Source organism: Myotis lucifugus, unplaced genomic scaffold, assembly GCF_000147115.1.
Source record: "Myotis lucifugus unplaced genomic scaffold, Myoluc2.0 scaffold_2, whole genome shotgun sequence".
NCBI classification, from domain to species: Eukaryota; Metazoa; Chordata; class Mammalia; order Chiroptera; family Vespertilionidae; genus Myotis; species Myotis lucifugus.
In genome coordinates, this window is record NW_005871050.1 from 24,645,141 (window position 1) to 24,664,591 (window position 19,451).

Here is a 19,451-nt window from a genome sequence, read left to right on the forward strand (position 1 = left end):
ACTTGTTATGTCTTTATAGGTCTGCCATCCTGGACTATGAAGGTGGAAATTGTAACATGACCAATGCTGGATTTCATGGCAATGAACTCAAAAGAGGGGCTCAATAAATATTTCTGTTGCTGAATGAAATGAGAGCCAAAAATATAAATAAATTTAACTGAGCTAGGAATATAACAGATGACATACAAAGTATTGAAGCTCAGAACCTAAAGTAAACTATTAAACATGTCAGAAGATACACCGAGAATGACAAAAACAACTTTTTGTAGTTGAACAGGCCTGGCATGTGATAACTTCTAATTACTCATTCCTCAGTGTGGGAGAAGGAAGAGAGATCCATGAGCAGTATATGTAAGGAGATTCCATTAAAGGGATGAAAAACTGGAAAAAGATGACCACAACATGATAATCTGCTTTGGGCAAACCCAGAGAGGAAGGGGAAGAATAAGTGTTCTCCAGAACTTGGAACATAGTTCAGAAATTTAGTCTTCTCTGACTGATCTTCAACAGAAAAGGTGCTTTTCTTTAATATTCTGATACACCATTGAACAAGGTCTGTTTAATTCCTAAGTAGAGGTAATATAGGCCTTATGATCTATTGACATTATTTATAATATTAGAAAGACAACCCTTGGCCCCCAAATGGTGGCCTTATGCACTGAGATATACCTAGAAGTTTGTGATGCTCTGGAATTCTTAATAATTCAAACATCTTGGTAATAACACACAAACATCACAGTTTTCACTGGCCCCAATGTGCAACTAAATTTACCTAAGTACTCAGAGAAAACTATTTTACTCAGTTGAAGGAATAATTCATTTTACATTATTGGCAATTTTCTCAGCTAAAAAAAAATCAAAGCAGTCATCTTATAAGTTACCACATTTCTTCAAAATAATCCATATATAAATATTCATTAAGGCAGTTTTACAATAGGACTAACCATTTAGTTAAAAAGCTTCAGTTTCTGACTTTAGTTCATCGAAACAGTTTATAAGTTTAGGTTAGAATGTTAGAAAACAAACTAGGGGACTTACATGGAAATATGTTAATAACCATGAGAGGCCCCAGCACTGATATAAAGACATACTTTACAAAGAAGATAGACTATGGTACAAACATTTCCTTTTAACTTGAATACTTGAAGCTCAAATTACATTTTTCCTATGGATATTCTGTTATAAATGGTGAACAGGCTCCCAACCTAGTTCATATAAATCTATTTAACATAAAATGAAGTTTAACTATAAGACCAAGAAGAAAGGCTATTCATCTAAATATAAATATCTATATAAATACTATGTGCATGGGGAATATTAATATCTAACATTTACTGAATAATTACTATTAGCTCATTTAATCCGTACAACTCTGTGTAGTAGACTCAATTATGATTCCCAATTGACAGATAAAAAAAACTGAGGCCTGCAGGGTTAATATTACAACTAGCTTAATATCACATACCTAGCAATGAGGGATTCAATATTTGAATTCAGGGAGTGTAAGTCCAGAGTCCATTCTCCTGACCACTATATAGAGACTGTACACAGTCTCTGAGGTAGGAATTCTCCTACCAGAGGCAGACAAGGACTCTTCAAAAAATGAGGCATATGTGGACTATAATGAACAACATAAACTGATTAACAAAAAACAGATCCAGAGGCAGAAAAGCATTGATCAGACCATCAAATCTCAGAGGGAAGGCAGGGGAGGTGAGGGTAAGAGGGAGAGATCAACCAAAGGACTTGTATGCATGCATATATGCCTAACCAAGGGACACAGACACCAGCGGGGTGAGGGCATGAGCCGGCGGGGGGGGGGGGATGAGGGGGACAATGGGGGGATAAGGTCACATATGTAATACCTTAATCAATAAAGACAATTTTAAAAAATGAGGCACACTAAGCATGAGTAACTCCGCCTCTTCCTCTATGGAGAAAACAAGCCCTCTTGAGGTTGTTTTTGACATGCTAGGATGTGGGGCGCGGTTATGGTGTTTTGGCCAGGTTCAAACCTCAGACTAATGAAAGGACAGGGTCCTCTCATTGCCACATGCAAGTCCCAGCTGGAGGTCAGGGCCTTCCCAGCACAATCATAGCCAATGGCTGTGGTTGTAAGCTTGAACCTATGGTCCAAAAACGTAGCCCCACATGCCTTGTGCTAGAGTTCAGGTGCATATAGTTGAGTGAGGTTGGAGCTCACAAGAATGCTGTAAACAACGTGATCATGCCCCTACTTTGCCTCGTGGCATCTGCTATAAAAATAAAGACACGGCGGCTCGTGGGCGCTGGCGCTGTCTCCTCATCAGGGAGCAGCGTCCCACCGAGACCCAGCTTTCATTCTCTTATCTGTCTTTCCTTAATCCTTTCACCCGCCCACTCAGGATCACCTTTGGCCGCAACACTAGGAAATGGTAAACAAAGGGCAGGTACTCAGTTAGAGAGGTTTTATATTGTTTTCAACAGTGTCTCTCTCTATATATGTTGACAGTTTATAAGCAGCTTTTACTCTGGTTGTTACCTGCAACCTACTGCTGTCCTGGTTCCTTTCTCATTTTAGAATTTTAAATTGCCTTTCAGTGTTTTATGAGAGAGACTTGGCAATGAATGACTTGACACCTTAGTTTACTTATGACCTGGGATGTCAGAGGTTAAAGGCCAGAATATATTTCTGTCTCTAAAGTGTTTATGGATTTCATGAAAGGCCCTGACATTTCTTTCTTTCTAAGAAGAGAGTAAATGGGTCTAAATCTCCAAAAAATAGCTTTATATAACTGATGTTGTAGTCTATACTTTAAACTTATTCAATCCAATAGTCCATTATGATTACTGAATAAACAATGTGGTCTAATTTAGCTTTCTACTTGTCTTGAATAGTAGTTCTCATCTGTCACCAAATTATTGGGATATTTTTGTTGTCTTTTAATCCTTAAAATGTCATTTAAAATAACCTAATGTAGATCTACCTCCTTATATGTTGATGGTAAAAGGTAATTAGGTACCACTGACAGATTAGGTGTTGGCCTAGCTTTAGAGTGCTCCTTTCCACCGTAAAGGAATGACCACTGCCTGAAAATAAATTCCAGATGACTCAATGCATATGCTCATTCTAATATCTCAGGATTAATAGTGCTTATCAAGAAATGTGGAGCAGGCTATGTGTACTCAGGAAGCAATCCTTGGCAGCCTAAGCATAACCCAAGGTTTAGAATCACAGGGGATTTGAAAGTGGGGGTAGGTGTAGAGATAGAAAAAGGAGGAAAACAAAACGAAGCAGGAGGTAAAGGAGAGAAACTATGAGAAGCAAAGGGAATAAGAGGACACAGGACAAAGACAGGGGTCAAAGGGTAATAGGGAGAGAAGGTGGCTAGTGGAATGAAGAGGAAGAAAAATAAAGATAAAGACTAGAAAATCAGTGAGGTCAAGGGGACCTGATTCTATTTCCCATTCTGTTACTGCCCCATATCTCTGGTCCTTTTCACATAAAACATTTCAAAGCATTATCTATATTTGGTATATTGACTTCCTCACCTCCCATTTTCTGGTTAACTTACAACTAATTTATATTTCTAAGGTAACATTTAACATCATATATTTGTTTATATTTCATTTCAGAATATTTAAGCAGGAAGATACTAACTCCCAGATTCTTTTCCAAATAACCATATTAGGATCAAAACAGCCAGACTGTGATATGATCTGTGAAATGTGCATTTTAGATTACATGAACTGATTTCCACTCATATTTTATATGCAGTTCCTCAGCTGAATAGCTCTGTACACAATAACATACAATTATTCCCATCACTCCACAGACTATAGACCATTGGTCTCTGCGACAGTTTTACCACTGCAGTGCTCTTCTCTGGCTTCCCCCCAAGATTCCTGCCAGAGTGGGGTTGCCCAGTTTCACATCATAATCAATATCTTTACTTGGTAAGAAAAGGGAAATCTTTCCATTCTATGAGATACAGATTTAGTCAGGAGGTGAGGAGAGGTCTCTGAGAGGCTTTCTGAAGAAAACTCCTCTGGAAGTACTCCTAAAAACTATGCACACTCAAACCATGGCCCTTCCAGCAGCAGGGAAGGCTGTAGCCTATCCAAAGCCTAAGAACACAGAATCAGAGCAAGAGATGCTGAGCTTCCCCTTTTATTTAAGTGAATGTCATGTGGAAGCCCAATACACATGGAAACAAATTAAAAAGGAATTGTTCTGGTGGAATCAAGTATTACATGACCTCCCCCTTGGGCACTTTAAGCCCAAGGAACTCCATGGAATTCTAGAGTCTCCTGGTAACCAATAATCTAACCAAATTCCACTTGTTTGAAGCCATAAGGAAATGGAGACCCAGCAAGAAGTAATCTATATAAGGTTATGGAGCTCTTGACTGGCAGACCTGGGAAAGTAATTCACTGTTCAATTCATAATGCATACAGTTGGTAGTGACATTAGACAGTTCCTTGTCTGGTCTCCTCACATTCATTCACTGGCTATGCCTAGATGAAAAGTAGTGATGAACTTTGCTATCTAAGCACTATGGCAATTCTTTACCAAAAAAGAAGAGGTAGAGGAACAGGAAAATGAGGAGGAAGGACTATGGCAATTCTTTACCAAAAAAGAAGAGGTAGAGGAACAGGAAAATGAAGGAAGGAAGGAAGGAAGGAAGGAAGGAAGGAAGGAAGGAAGGAAGGAAAGAAGGAAGGAAGGAAGGAAGAAAGGGAGGAAGAAAGGGAAATAAAGTCATCCTGATATCCTGATTTTTGGCAATATTGTTAGAACATTGGTTCTCCTAGCTACAGGCCTAACACTGCCTTAATCAGGTTAACTTTCTCTGCTGAGATGCTTGTGTAAGACATCTCAGAGTATCCTTTTATCATAATACAAAGACTTTTCTAAAATAATGTTAGAACCAGGTTGGAAAAGGTATCCATGTATTTCAAAATAATAAAGGTCAGAAATGTTCTTAGTTATTAGGAAAACCCTGACTTTCTTGGTGAAGTCATTTTTTTTTGGCAAAAGCACAGATTTTAAAAAGCCATAGAATAAAACATGTGAGTGAGTATTTCAGCAGGCAAATATCTACCACCACATTCCATGCTTTGCCTATTTAGAATGAACTTTGATTATGAGGGATTTAACTCCTTAGTTATAAGTCTGATACCTATGGTCGCCCCACAGGGGCACTTATATTTCATAACTGTTCGGTGGTTTGTGGCACCATGATCTAAGCACATGCAGGTTGGAATCACTCCCTATGCAGCAGAAAGCAGTGGTAAATCACTACATGTTCTTTTCTCAAATTTTATCTTTCTTAACTTTCTTACTTTGAAAACCCTATGTTGAGACTTTCCACTTATTTATCGGGTCACCAAGAGTCTGAGCACAGCACGTAAAGACAATCTAATAGGACAATAAACATATACCCTTGGCTTATTCCCAAACCATGCTTTAAGGACACCTGGGAATGATAATACTGGATAAAAGAAGGTGAAGGGATTAGCTAAAGAACATATATGCATAACCCATAGACACAGACAATAGTGTGGTGATGGCCAGAAGGAAGGAGGGTGGGGACTGGGTGGAGGCAGGCAGATGGGGGTGGGAAATGGGACATCTTAATGGGACATCAACAATAAAAGTTAAAAAAATATACATACAAATTATAGCTAGATAGATACATAAAAGAAATATGGCAAAATAACTGTTTAGTCTATCTGGTGGGTATATAGATATCTATTACCTTATTTTTAGAATTTTTCTGTATAATCAAAGTTTTTCACAAGAAATTTTTGAGGAAAATTTGAAAAGAAAGAGTAGGATAAGGGAGTATCAGTCTTGGACAACAGTAGGTCCCCAGTTAAATTTTAATCTTTTTTCCCACCCAGCCCCTTTCACCTGGCCAGAGACTCTTAGATTTCAGTTTGCTGTGAAATCAATTTCTCCTTTGGCTATCTTCTGGGTCATAACTCACCACTTTGAACCGTCTGCTTCTGAATTACAATCTAAATGAGACTTGCAGCTTTCCTATGGTTAGGTCCCACTTTACTATGCTAAATTCCTGACAACCAATGATTCTTAAAAGCTGTCTATCTTTTGACAGGCAATGTTTTCTTCTGACTAAAAAGAAACCTTGTTACTGTTCTATAATTATTTTAGCTGCAGTTATCCCAACCGGTCCCTACTATTAGGCATAGGCTTGCCTTCAAAGTAGGAGGAGTGTCAACAAACCATCAATAAACCTTACTGTTCTAAAGTGGCTTATGGAAAAAGAAGGGAATGCTCCCAGCTCTTCCTGAAATACATTCAAAACAATATTGACTGAGTTCTAGCAAAGTATGCTTGCTTCTCTGGTGATCAGGAAGTTTATGTCTGACTTTAATTCCAAATGAGCACGCGCCTTCAAACCCAGACATTCCAATGCACAACACAAGTTCCAGTGGCTGGAGGAAGCTAGAAGCACTTTGGTCCTTAGTTGCTGTTTTTTGGTTGTTAGATATTCTCTTCTTCTGCTTTTACTCTCTTCTCCAGAAATACAAGATAACCAGAATTTCCCTGGTTCTATAATAAAAAATAAGAATAATATTTACGTAGTGCTTTAAATGAGGGAAAGGGAAAGTAACGCATCTACTAGTGTAGACAACAGATCTGAATTTAGATTTCTTCCCTTCCTTCTCCTTAGCCATAGAGATAATGCACTCCTAATCATAAGTAGTCAGACTGATAGTTTTATTATCACCAATATATGCGATGTACTCAGAAACTAATATATTTTAATGATGAACTCCATTTTCAAGAGAAGCAAAATTTTAAAAGAAAATGGCATATCATGGAGGTATATACTGAACTAAAAATGTCATTTCTTTTTTGATAGTGTTACTGGACAGATAAATCAGAGAATGCCATATAGAGTGCATCAGGATTTCAACAAGGCTTTGAAAGTGTTACTCATGACAATTTTGTAGATGAAATGAGAAAATGTGGACAGAATGATAGTGTGCTCCTTTCTGATTGAATAACCATGCTCAAGAGGGCTGATGAAGATTTGTTTTTCAATCTAGACAGGGTTCTATAAAAGGCTTGCCACAGAACTTTGCATTTATTTGGTTTAGTCCTTGAAACCTGACATCATTGGTTCTTTGAAAGCTCCACAGGCGATTCCAGTGTGCAGCCAAGTTGGAGAACCGATTATTACAGGATAAGTGGTTTGCATACTATACTGCATACTGTTTTTAGCATTCAGATGCCTCTTATTGATACCAGTAACTCTCTTCCAAAGATCCAATGTTTGATTCCATTCCACAGATGATTAAAGCAAGGGCAGAATGAGAACACTTAAATTTCATCTCAATTTGGATAATGGTTTGGAAAATTACACATAAAAAAGGCTCCATCCACAGGGTCCAGTAAGGCCTTCAACTCAACGTCACTGAGACATTTCACAAATATCAAATTCCATCAGAATTCATTGAAAAGATACCCTCCCCCCATTATGTGTGAATGCAAAGTTAATAGAGAGGCACTCTTTTGGTGCTGAGATAAAAACAGACCCAAGATTTGTATTATGAAAATGATTTTGCATCCTTATTTAGAATCAGGTCATTATAATCACAGGTTTTAAAGATTAACAAAAACAAGTCAGGTTGATGATCAGAACACTAATATTTGATTTACATATTGAGGGAAAGTTTGATTTTAACATTAGTCACTTTGGTAAACAAAGAACAAGACACATCATTATTAGAGACTACACTAAAAATGTCCATGGGTCACATAACAACATGTCCAAGGTCAATTATGTTCAGTACAAAGACTTCAGGCAGTGGGGGAAGGAAGAAGAAGCTTGTCTCCTCTCTGTCCCTGGAAGGGTACCAACCTCATAACATTAGTACAGTCAATTATTCTGCAACCTTTAAAAGGCATTTTATGAACAAATTAGGTCAATTAGTACAGAGCAATTTACATTTTAAAAAATCCCAATTACTTTATAACTGGGGGTGGGTGGAGTAGTAGTTAATTCCTTGCCTCTATGATGTGTTAACAGGCAAAATTCATAGACTACATGCTCAGTTGTAACTGACACAACAAAGACACACACACACACACACACACACACACACACACAAACAAAACACACAGTGAAATGCAAAAAACCTTCAAATGTATAGCCCTAGTCTTCACTTTTAACCTCTCCTGTTCAGTGTTGCCTGTTCATGATAATATAACTGAACTGTGAAAACCCCCCACTCCTTGAGGGGATGGGAATATAACCAGTGTGGAGGGGAAAGTTTGAGGAAGTGGGGAATCCTATCTCTCCTCATGGATGAGTAAAAAGCCCTCTAAGGATTCTTTTTCTCATTTTCCTTTCTCACATTTTTATCCTATATAATAAAGAGCTAATGTGCAAATGGTTGTCACACCCTCATGCTATCACACCGTAATGGTTCAGACACTCAACACTGGGGAGAGAGGAATGGGGACCAGCCAGGCTGCAGCCCTGGAGAGGGACAAGCCGCCCACCCTGTAGTCTTGGGGCCAGCACCAACACCTGTGTCTGTGGCCTGGGAGAGGGGCAAGCCACCTGCACCACAGTCCTGAGCAACAGTGGCTATGTCTGCACCTGCTGCCCAGGAGAGGGACAAGCTGCCTGCCTCATGGTCCCGGGCGCCTGCGGCTGCAGCCCAGGCAAAGCCACCTGCCCATGGTCCCCTGTGGCTGTGGCTGGCCCTGGTGAAGCCGGCCTGGGACCTGGGTGCCTGCAGCCAGCCAGAGGGAGGGAAGCCCGGGTCTCAGGTGCCTGCAACTGGCTGGAGGAGGGAATCCTGGGTCCCAGGTATGGGGTGAAGCAGAGGTGGTTAGGGGTGATCAGGAGGCAGGCAGAGGGGTTAGGGGTGATCAGGCAGACAGGCAGGTGAGCGGTTAGGAGCCAGCAATCCCAGATTGCAAGAGGCAGTCGGACATCCCCCAAGGGGTCTTGGATTGGAGAGGATGCAGACTGGTCTGAGGGACGCACCCCCCGACCATGCATGAATTTTGTGCATCAGGCCTCTAGTCCTATATAATAAAAGAGAAACATGCAAATTAACCATCCCTCTGCTACACTCAAGCCACGCCCACCAGCCACACCCACAAGCCAATCAGGAGTGGGTATGAAAATTAACCCAACTAAGATGGCAGTGGCCACGGAGCTGGAGCTAGCTGGAGGCTTGGGTTGCCCCTGGCAATGGAGGAAGCCAAGCTTCCAGCCTGCCCTGGCCAGCCCTGGGCTCCGCTCAAGGCTACAAAGTTTCAATTATAGAAGATAAATAATTCCCAGAAAGAAAAAAAAGAAAATAATGAGAGGCTGGGAGCTTGGGTCACCGGGTGGCATGGCCAGCCTGAAAATGGCCATCAGCCCCTCACCCAGGCTGGCCAGTCACCCCAGCGGGACTCCCCCACCCTGAAGGGGGTGTGGCCAGCCTAAAAAAACAGCCCTCAGGCCCTCACCCAGGCTGGCCACACCCCCATGGGGTGAAGGCCCCACTGGGGGGCTTGTCCAGCCTGCAAACAGCCATCAGCCCCTCACCAAGGCTGGCCAGGCACCCCAGCAGGACTCCCCCACCCTGAAGGGGCTGTGGCCAGCCTGCAAACATCCATCAGCCCCTCACCCAGGCTTGCCAGGCACCTCAGCGGGGACCTCCACCCTGAAAGGGGTGTGACCAGCCTGAAAACAGCCCTCAGCCTCTCACCCAGGCTGGCCACACCCCCATGGGGTGAGGGTCCCTGCTGGGGGGCTTGTCTAGCCTGCAAACAGCCATCAGCCCCTCACCCAGGCTGGCCAGGCACCCCAGTGGGGACCCCCACCCTGAAGGAGGTGTGGCCAGCCTGAAAACGGCCCTCAGCCCCTCACCCAGGCTGGCCAGACACCCCAGAAGACCCCCACCCTGATCCCGGGACACCCTTCAGGGCAAACCAGCCAGTCCCCACCCATGCACCAGGCCTCTATCTTATATAATAAAAGGGTAATATGCAAATTGACCCTAACAGCTTAGCGACTGGGAATGACTGGTCACTATGACACACACTGACCACCAGGGGGCAGACACTCAATGCAGGAGCTGCCCCCTGGTGGTCAGTGCGCTCCTACAGGGCGAGCTCTGCTCAGCCACAAGCCAGGCTGATGGCTGCCAGTACAGTGGTGGTGGCGGGAGCCTCTCCCACCTCCTCAGCAGCGCTAAGGATGTCCAACTGCAGCTTAGGCCTGCTCTCTGCTGGCAAGTGGACATCCCCTGAGGGCTCCCGGGTTGCCAGAGGGATGTCTGACTGCCAGCTTAGGCCCATTTCCCCGGTGAGCGGGCCTAAGCCAGCGGATGGACATCCCCCGAGGGGTCCCAGACTGCAAGAGGGCACAGGCTGGGCTGAGGGACCCCCCTGAGTGCACAAATTTTTGTGCACTGGGCCTCTAGTTCATCTATAAATGTCTCTCTCTAATATATTTCCGACAATGAGCTAGATACTGTGATAGGTGAGTTACATGCATTATTTCTTTTAGCTTTCACACTAATTCTGCAAGATAGATATTGTCCCCATTTTACACAAAGGAAACTGGCATATAAAAGTTTTACATGACTTGCTGAAGGTCACAGAGCTTATAGGTTGTGGAGCCAGGACACACCCATATTTGCTTGACTACATGGGTCATTTTTTGTTTTCATATCAACATGCTATACTCTATCACTCTGTCTTCTTTCCACTTCTTTCCTCTTTCCTCTTCAAAGCCCACAGTGGTGGATGTGTGGTAGTACTGGAAGGATTTTAAAAAAAGAAGCACTAACCTAATCCTCCTTTATACTTCTCCTGAAGCTATGTAATTTCCTATTTCTCCCCACATGGCCTGGTGACCAGAATCCAAGAAAACATTGACTTCCTATAGGCTCATGTTATGTTTTCTTCTCCAATCTCTTCATGGTTGCAGTGACTACATTTTTAAAATCCCAAATAAGGGCATATAGCTTGATACATTGCGATTTCCATTAGAGAACACAAAGACAACACATTTAAAATTAAAACCAAAAAAGTACTTGTGGTGCATAGCAGAGAGATAGAGGGCTGGCTAAATATGGATTTGTTGAATGTTTTCTTGGAGATTTATCACACATGGAGAGTAATGAGCAAAGTTAGAGTACATCCTTATCAGTGGACTTCAACAGGGTGGTCTTTCTGACAGGTCTTTTTGTTATATAGCCTTAATGTAGGCTTCCTGAACCTGGTGTTTTATTAATCTGCAAGTACTTGTTTAGATACAAGGCTGTGGATTCTAAGAGATAAACTGTTAATTATGCATTCTAATCCCAGGCTAGAAGATGTTTATAAAGATTAAAACTTGTTTCCTTTTTTTCCTAACAGCTAATGGCCTAGAAAAGGGAAGATCAGTTGTAATTGGGAAACTGAAGAAGATAATAAATGCATTACTGAGGCCAGTTGCTTTACAAAGTCATTTATTTAATCCGTAAATTTTGCAGGTTGTAAATTACTCATTAGAAAACAGAAAGCAAAATAGCCATAATCTTGTTTATTGCCTCCAAATTCCAAAGATTTAGAGAAGGAAATCCATGGAAATAAGAAGCCTTATGTGTTTTTTCACTGATATTTTTTAATGGGCAAAGGATGTTAAACAATAAGGACAAGCTCAAGTAATTATCCTGATGTGCTGGTCCACAGGTCAGGGGTGGGCTTGATTAAATTAATGGAGAGCTGACATACAAAGGGTAGGAAAATGCCCCTTCTTTTCCACTCAGCCTTGCAGGCAACTAATCAATGTGCACATCTCACTTCCAGATTATTTCATGAGTCCAGAGCAATAGATCATAGCATTCATTGGGGCATCCACTCCTATCTGTTGTTTTCTAATTAATTAGTGAAGGGACTAGGACAAGAGGACAACTAGAGGAATTAGGAAGGAATGAAGAGGAGGGTGCGCCCACCCCATATATAGGGAATGCAGCTCCCAATTTACAAAATGTTCAACTGCAAAAGCAATTAGTTTGTAGGTTTCTTTACATGTATAGTAAGCCATATATATTTGGTTTGAATATGGATTTTTAAAGCTTAATGTGTAAACACTTAATCATATACTAAGGACAATGGTTTTTGTATACTAAGGGTAAAATAACATTTTAGACTCTTAGTGGTAATGATACAAACAATTTTCAAGATGCCTTTGGCATTGTAGGTCTAGTAAATGCACTCTGCACACATTTTGAGAGTAGAATTTTAATCTGTGCATATTTTCTTTTTTCAATAGTGTGATGACTTTTATATATACAACACAGCTTCTGGCTCACCCTTAGGCTATGTACAACAAAACAGCTACTGGCTGACTTTTGTTCTGAGCAAGTATTTCTTTCATATTCCTTTGACTTTTTCTCTCATGATCAACAGCATATGTGAATTAAAGGTGGTAGTATAAGGCTATGAAATGAAACTTTTCTCTTTGCATCATAACCAGACCACGTAAGGATCAAACTTCTAATTCCGCAGTAGCAAACTGAGTTACCCAACACAAACTATTTCCATTCATTTTCTACTTGACAGTCTAATTATGTTTGTGATTTCATCAGACTTGCACTGTGTCTATCCTGTATTCCATTCAATAACCACCAAGCTGTTGTTGCTCAATAAATCATTACTGATAATGAAACAAAATCTAATTTAAAAAATTATAGCTGAATGGAAATGCATTTATTTACTTTGTTAAAGTAATTTTAAAGCAAGTGTTTCCTAAATAGATCATTTAACCACAGCATGTGATAAAACTACTCTTTTCTTACCCCAGCTTGCTTTAAAAAGAGAAACTTTGCCCTGGCCGGTTTGGCTCAGTGGACAGAGCATCGGCCTGCAGACTGAGGGGTCCCAGGTTCGATTCTGGTCAAGGGCATGTACCTTGGTTGTGGGCACATCCCCAGTAGGAGGCGTGCAGGAGGCAGCTGATCGATGTTTCTCTCTCATCGATGTTTCTCTCTCATCGATGTTTCTACCTCTCTGTCCCTCTCCCTTACTCTCTGTAAAAAAATCAATAAAAATATATTAAAAAATAAAAATAAATAAAAAGAGAAACTTTTTTAACAGTAGAAAGCGATACTAAAACATTTTAAGGACCCCTGTATTTAGAAATACTAATATCAAAGCCCTGGAAAAACCTATTGATACATCTTAAGAGAAACTAAAAATAACTAATAGTAATTTTGAAAAGTGTAATTTGGAGCTTCTATATCACTTATACCAGGAAAGAGCCCATTCTGGCCAATTTTGGTGAAGACAAGAAATGACATTTCACCTTTTCCCTTATCTGAAGATGAAGTACCTGAGTTTTAACTTACCCTGAGTGGATTTTCATTAAGGTATGGAGGTTCACCTTCCACCATTTCAATTGCCATAATCCCCAGAGACCAGATATCAACTTTCGGACCATAAGCTTTTCGAGTCACCACCTCAGGTGCCATCCAATAGGGAGTTCCCACCATAGTGCTTCGTTTACTTTGCTCAGGGGTGATCTGGGCACAGAACCCAAAATCAGCTGCAGAGAAGAAAAGTCAGTTAAAATCAGTTCAAATTATATTTCTTTTACAATAGGACACTTTCAGATATGGCTGTACTTTCCTTTGTTAGACACTGAGCTTCCACAACTGCCTCTAGCTCATATCCTTTTGTACCTGATCTCTCATCTAGTCCTGATTTTAAGAGTCTGAAATAACTGACTGATATGATGTCATTTTTACTGAACCTCAATCTTCTTTCCTCCAACTTACAGAATCTTTCAGTCTTCTAATTAAGTAGTTGTCATTCAAGAGATGGGGTCACTATAAATTCTGAAATATTACTACCCCCTCCCCAAAATCTGGTCACAATATATAGAAACACAGTGTTAAAAAATTTTTTACTTCAAACTGGGCTCTAAATGCTTTCAAACCAATCATTTTCAATAGCCCTTTTCTTCTCAAGATAGACAGCAAAAGAGCAGAGATCCCCAGATACTCTCTCAAATACCATCAGAACCAAAATACCTACTCAATTTAACAGAGCCATCCATCCCAAGGAGAATATTGTCACTCTTTATGTCTCTATGGATCACTTGGTTTGAGTGTAAGAAATCCAAAGCTTGGAGGCACTATTGAATCAGAAAAAAAGTTAATTATATCACAAATGATTTTTTAAAAATTAAGTTTAATCTAGATAAATTTTGGGCAGGAGTATAATTTTATGTTGCCAAGTGAAATAGATAATGAAGTGCTTTGACACCATTTTGAAATCATATTACCATTTACATCAGTGATGCAATTTAGCATTATACATATGAAAGCTCCTGAGTAAGACTAGGACATGAAGAATGATGGTGTGATAAGTAGCACCAAATCATTAATACAGCCAAACTAACCAATTAATATAATCATACTTTGACTTAGTTATCTAGAGGATATGAATTCACCTTGGTTTTAAATAGATTTAGTAAGCTTCTGTTTCCATGGTATGATTTGATTCAGTAGGTCTCGAGTGAAACCCAAGAATCTGCATTTAAAACAAGTGCCCTGAGCTATTTCTGGACAGCCAGGTTTGAGGACCACTATGAAGTAACAATAGGCACTTGTTTGGAATTTGTTTTGCACTGTAATACTAGAAGATGGAAACAACAGACTCAGGGTCCAATATACCCCTAAATATTAAAAGTTTGATTCATTGCATAAATAGAAAATATATGCTTTTAGTGGATATGTTTACATCTTTGGGGAGGAGGAAATGAGAATGAGAGGAGAACAAAGAAGGGGGAAATTTAAATGAACAATTTAAAATAAAATAAAGCAAAGACTAGCTGAAATTACTTGGTTTTGTTTTGTTTTTTTTCTATCAATGGTTTTCAATTTTCAGTGGTTCAGAGTTCCTAATGTATCTATAGAAAATCTTACTACAATGAATGTGGTAGATGGTAAGGTCCAAGATAAAATTCCAATGAAGAGAGTTTTTAACATTGAAAAAAATAATATAATAAAATATCCTTGGTTTAAGTTGAAAATAGGTATTATGACACTGTTATTGGAAAACAGGCAGACACTTAAGACACACTAGAGAGCTATGAGGGATGCCCAACTTATACTGTGAAAGTAACTACTTTCCAGGCTGAGGGGAGATCTTGGTTAAAATACATTCTAAAAAATGATGTGATTATAATATGGTTTGTATTTTTACATGGCTCACATTGCACATCTAAGACAAAATAACTACCATGTAAAAATCCCTCGAAATCAGAAAGAAGTTCCTTGCCAACATTACTATTTTCCATGTTCACTGGGACCTAAAACCATTCAGGCTTATATATGGTACCCTGTGGATGGCATAATGGAACTCAAAAGATCCATAGAAAAGCAGCTAAAATAAACTAGGGGCTGGGGAAGAGGAGTGCTATTACATTAGGATTTAAACTGAATTTAGGGTCTCCAATTTTTTTCAGTAGAAAAAAATGTGCTATTATTACTTTGATGTTATAAACATCCTGAATAATCAGAGATAAAGAAAGAACTGCCAATTTTGGTGTTATCATCAGCTAGAAATTCTCTATTTTCTTACCTCTCTGCAGACAGCTGCTATCTGCCCTTCATCCATACAGGTCTCTGTGACCACATCAGTCAAAGAGCCACCAGCCAAGTATTCCATGACTACCCATAGTTCATCACCCACTAAGTAGCTATAACGAAAAAAGAAAAAGACGTTGACTCCAGCCTAAGAAAGTGGGAACTCTTATATATTCCTATTAAAAAGGTAATTTGCATTCAGTTTCTATGCATTTGATTATATTAAATAACAAGAAAAAACATACATTGGAGTCAAGACAGTCTCTTCAATAAATGGTGCTGGGAAATTTGGTCAGATACATGCAAAAAAATGAAACTAGACCACCAACTTACACCATATACAAAAATAAACTCAAAATGGATAAAGGACTTAAACTTAAGATGGGAAACCATAAAAAATACTAGAGGAATCCACAGGCAGCAAAATCTCAGACATGTGCCGAAGCAATATCTTCACCGATATAGCTCTTAGGGTAATGGAAACTAAAGAGAAAATAAACAAATGGGACTACATCAAAATAAAAAGCTTCTGCAAGCAAAAGAAACCATCAACAAAACATCAAGAAAGCCCACTGCATGGGAGAACATATTTGCCAATGTTATCTCTGATAAGGGTTTAATCTCCAACATTTACAGGGAACTCATACAATTTAACAAAAGGAAGATAAACAACCCAATCAAAAAATGGGCAACGGACCTAAATAGAAACTTTTCCAAAGAAGACATAAAGAAGGCCAAGAGAAATAAGAAAACATGCTCAAAGTCACTAATCATCCGAGAGATGCAAATCAAAATGACAATGAGATACCATCTTACACCTGTCAGAATGGCTATCATCAACCAATCAACAAATGACAAATGCTGGTGAGGATGAGGAGAAAAAGGAACCCTCGTGCACTGCTGGTGGGAATGCAGACTGGTGCAGCCACTGTAGAGAACAGTATGGAGTTTCCTCAAAAAACTAAAAATGGAACTTCCATTTGACCCAGTGATCCCACTTGTATGAATATATCCCAAGAAACTAGAAACACCAATCAGGAAGGATATATGCACCCCTATGTTCATAGCAGCATAATTTACAATAGCTAAGATTTGGAAACAGCCTAAGTTCCCATCAGCAGATGAGTGGATTAAAAATTGGTGGTACATCTACACAATGGAATACTATGCTGTTGTAAAAAGGAAGGAACTCCTACCATTTGCAACAGCATGGATGGAGCTGGAAAGCATTATGCTAAGGGAAATAAGCCAGTCAGAGAAACATGAATATTACATGATCTCACTCATTTAGGGATAATAATGAACAACATAAACTGATGAACAAAAACAGATCCAGAGACAGAGAAGCATCGATCAGATGCTTAAACCACAGAGGGAAGGTAAGGGGGAGAGATCAACCAAAGGTCTTGTATGCATGCATATAAGCATAACCAATGGACACAGACACCAAGGAGGTGAGGACATGAACGGGTTTGGGGTGGTGGGGCAATGGGAGGATAAGGACACATATGTAATACATTAATCAATATAGGAAAAAAACAAGAGAAAAAAAAAACAAGAAGAGAATATTGCCCTCGCTGGTTTGGCTCAGTGGATGGAGTCTTGGCCTGCAGACTGAAGGGTCCTGGGTTCGATTTCCAGTCAAGGATACCTACCTCAGTTGCAGGCTTCATCCTAGGCCCTGATGCAGGAAGCAACTGATGTTTCTCTCTCTCTCTCTCTCTCTCTCTCTCTCTCTCTCTCTCTCTCTCCCCCCTCTTCCCCTCCCTTCCACTCTCTCTAAAAATCAATGGGAAAATATCCTCAGGTGAGGATTAACAGAAGGAGGAGGAGGAGGAGGAGGAGGAGGAGGAGGAGGAGGAGGGAATATCAGTGATAGTGACAATGAGAAACTTCCTTAACATTGGAAGGGAATATTTATTGAAATCAAAGGACCACCAGATATGACTGTGCACCGTGGAGGAAGGAAAAGAACAGGGAGGCTTCTGGTTACTGACTAATATATTACTTGTAAAAGCTAGTTTCAGTGAACAGGATCAATGGATAGCCCAAATCACAATGTTGACTTCTGTACTGAACTGGCCACATGGCATACAGATGTACAGGATATTTATTCAGATCTTGGCATTATTATTTTTTCATTCTACTGAATTGATTATTGAAATGTTTTCAAGTAGTCACTAAATCAAAGAGATTCATGTTTGTAATGGATTTACTGTGATTATGCGTCAGTTCTGATAGAAGGCAGTTGCGACACTTTATGAAACACTGATTTCTACTATAAAATTTGACCCTCCCTTTTTTGTCTCCCTTTCCTCTCCTATACTACTGGTCTACCTGGCGCAAAACACAGAAAACAAGATCCTAAACTCACTGATATTGTAGACCCAGTCTTATTTCCTTTGTATCCCCAGAGTACATAGCACCGTGGTGCTAAATGAACACTTATTGAAATTGAATGAGACAGAGGTTAACCACAATTGAAGAAGAGCTGGCGCTGTCTTTAAATGCCTATGTATGTATGTATGTATGTATGTATGTATTTATTTATTTTTCATAACCCACTGCTAACACCACTGATGAAAGAGACATTCATTACCTGGTCTAAGAAAAAGGTTTGAGATTAAAGTCTCGATTCCCTGGGCCTCGCTGTCAGTTATTTACAAAGCACACATTAAGCAGGGCCATTTTAGACAGGCTTCCTCACTCAGACACCCAGAGACTGCACTAGCTTCAGACAAACACTTGATGAAATTTAATGCACCACAGCACTCTCTTATATGCAATAGACTATTTCCTGCAAACAAGAAGTCATGATCCTCAAAAGGAAATTACAAAAACTGCTCATGTTTAAAGTCAAGACTATAAAATGTGTCTTCAAACGTTTGATGGGTGAACAAAGATAAGTGGATGAAAGTTTATCAATAGATCTGCTATTCTATTTTGTAACATTTGAGAAATATTTATAGAATGGATGCTAACTAGATCCTAAATAAAGTAATTTGCCATGAAAATGACATTCCATAAAAAAGCAAGTACACAATTAGAGAGCACACTTACCTATCTAAATAATTAACAATATTGGGGTTCTTATTTTCCCTCATGACCAGAATTTCATTAATAATTAGTTCCTTTTTGGGCTGCTGTTGAAGGTTCATCTGCTTTATGGCCACCTGAATGATGATTAAAATATAAGAATGTATTATAATTATTAGACCAAAAACAAACATCCATATTTTGGGGTATACAAATTCTTTACCTTAAGAAGCTTTGTCTTGGTGCCACAAACCCTCCTTTTCTGTAGTTAATCTCATGCAAACTATCCACTTCAGATACTTTAGACACCAATAAAGAAAACTACAATATCAATCCAGTTGTACCCATTTTTTTTCAGGCATAGATGCCATCAAAGAGGAAATCTGATTAATATGAATAAAGGAAAGTAAAAATCAGGATTGAATATTAGCACTTACCTCTTGTCCTGTTGCAATATCAAGTGCTGTATAGACAGTACCCGATGCCCTGTGAAGGTGAAAATTATCAACTGAATAAGCAATCAAAGTGCTATCAATATGTTGTCTTAGAAATAAATGTAATTATTTTTAGGAGAAGGATATCGGCAAACTCAAGATAAAAGGATGAAGTACAAAAATAACAACTGTTTTGTATAGTAATTACATGTGAAATAGTCATGGAATATTTCTTTTGGTGGGCCAGGAAATCCAGTCAGACTTCCTGGCAGCAATCTGTGTGCCATGGTACTACACAGTAATAAACTGAGCAAAGTGGCCTTGCTCCTTTTAGGAATCTCCTGGAACATTTTAAATACTAGTACTCCTTGGATGTTCCAA

General features: G+C 39.7%; 1 protein-coding gene across 6 annotated transcripts in view; it reads right to left on the minus strand.

The window, feature by feature from the left end:
• The window catches only part of PAK3 (p21 (RAC1) activated kinase 3), a 361,927-nt gene that overhangs the window by 10,462 nt on the left and 332,014 nt on the right, over window positions 1-19,451 (minus strand). For all 6 annotated transcript variants that reach the window (XM_006082231.3, XM_023756794.1, XM_023756800.1 and 3 more), the window contains 5 exons: window positions 19,074-19,122; window positions 18,661-18,773; window positions 15,596-15,713; window positions 14,045-14,144; window positions 13,357-13,553 (listed from right to left, as the gene is read on the minus strand). In XM_006082231.3, coding sequence (XP_006082293.1) covers window positions 13,357-13,553; window positions 14,045-14,144; window positions 15,596-15,713; window positions 18,661-18,773; window positions 19,074-19,122 — 577 coding nt within the window. The remainder of the gene's footprint in view (window positions 1-13,356; window positions 13,554-14,044; window positions 14,145-15,595; window positions 15,714-18,660; window positions 18,774-19,073; window positions 19,123-19,451) is intronic.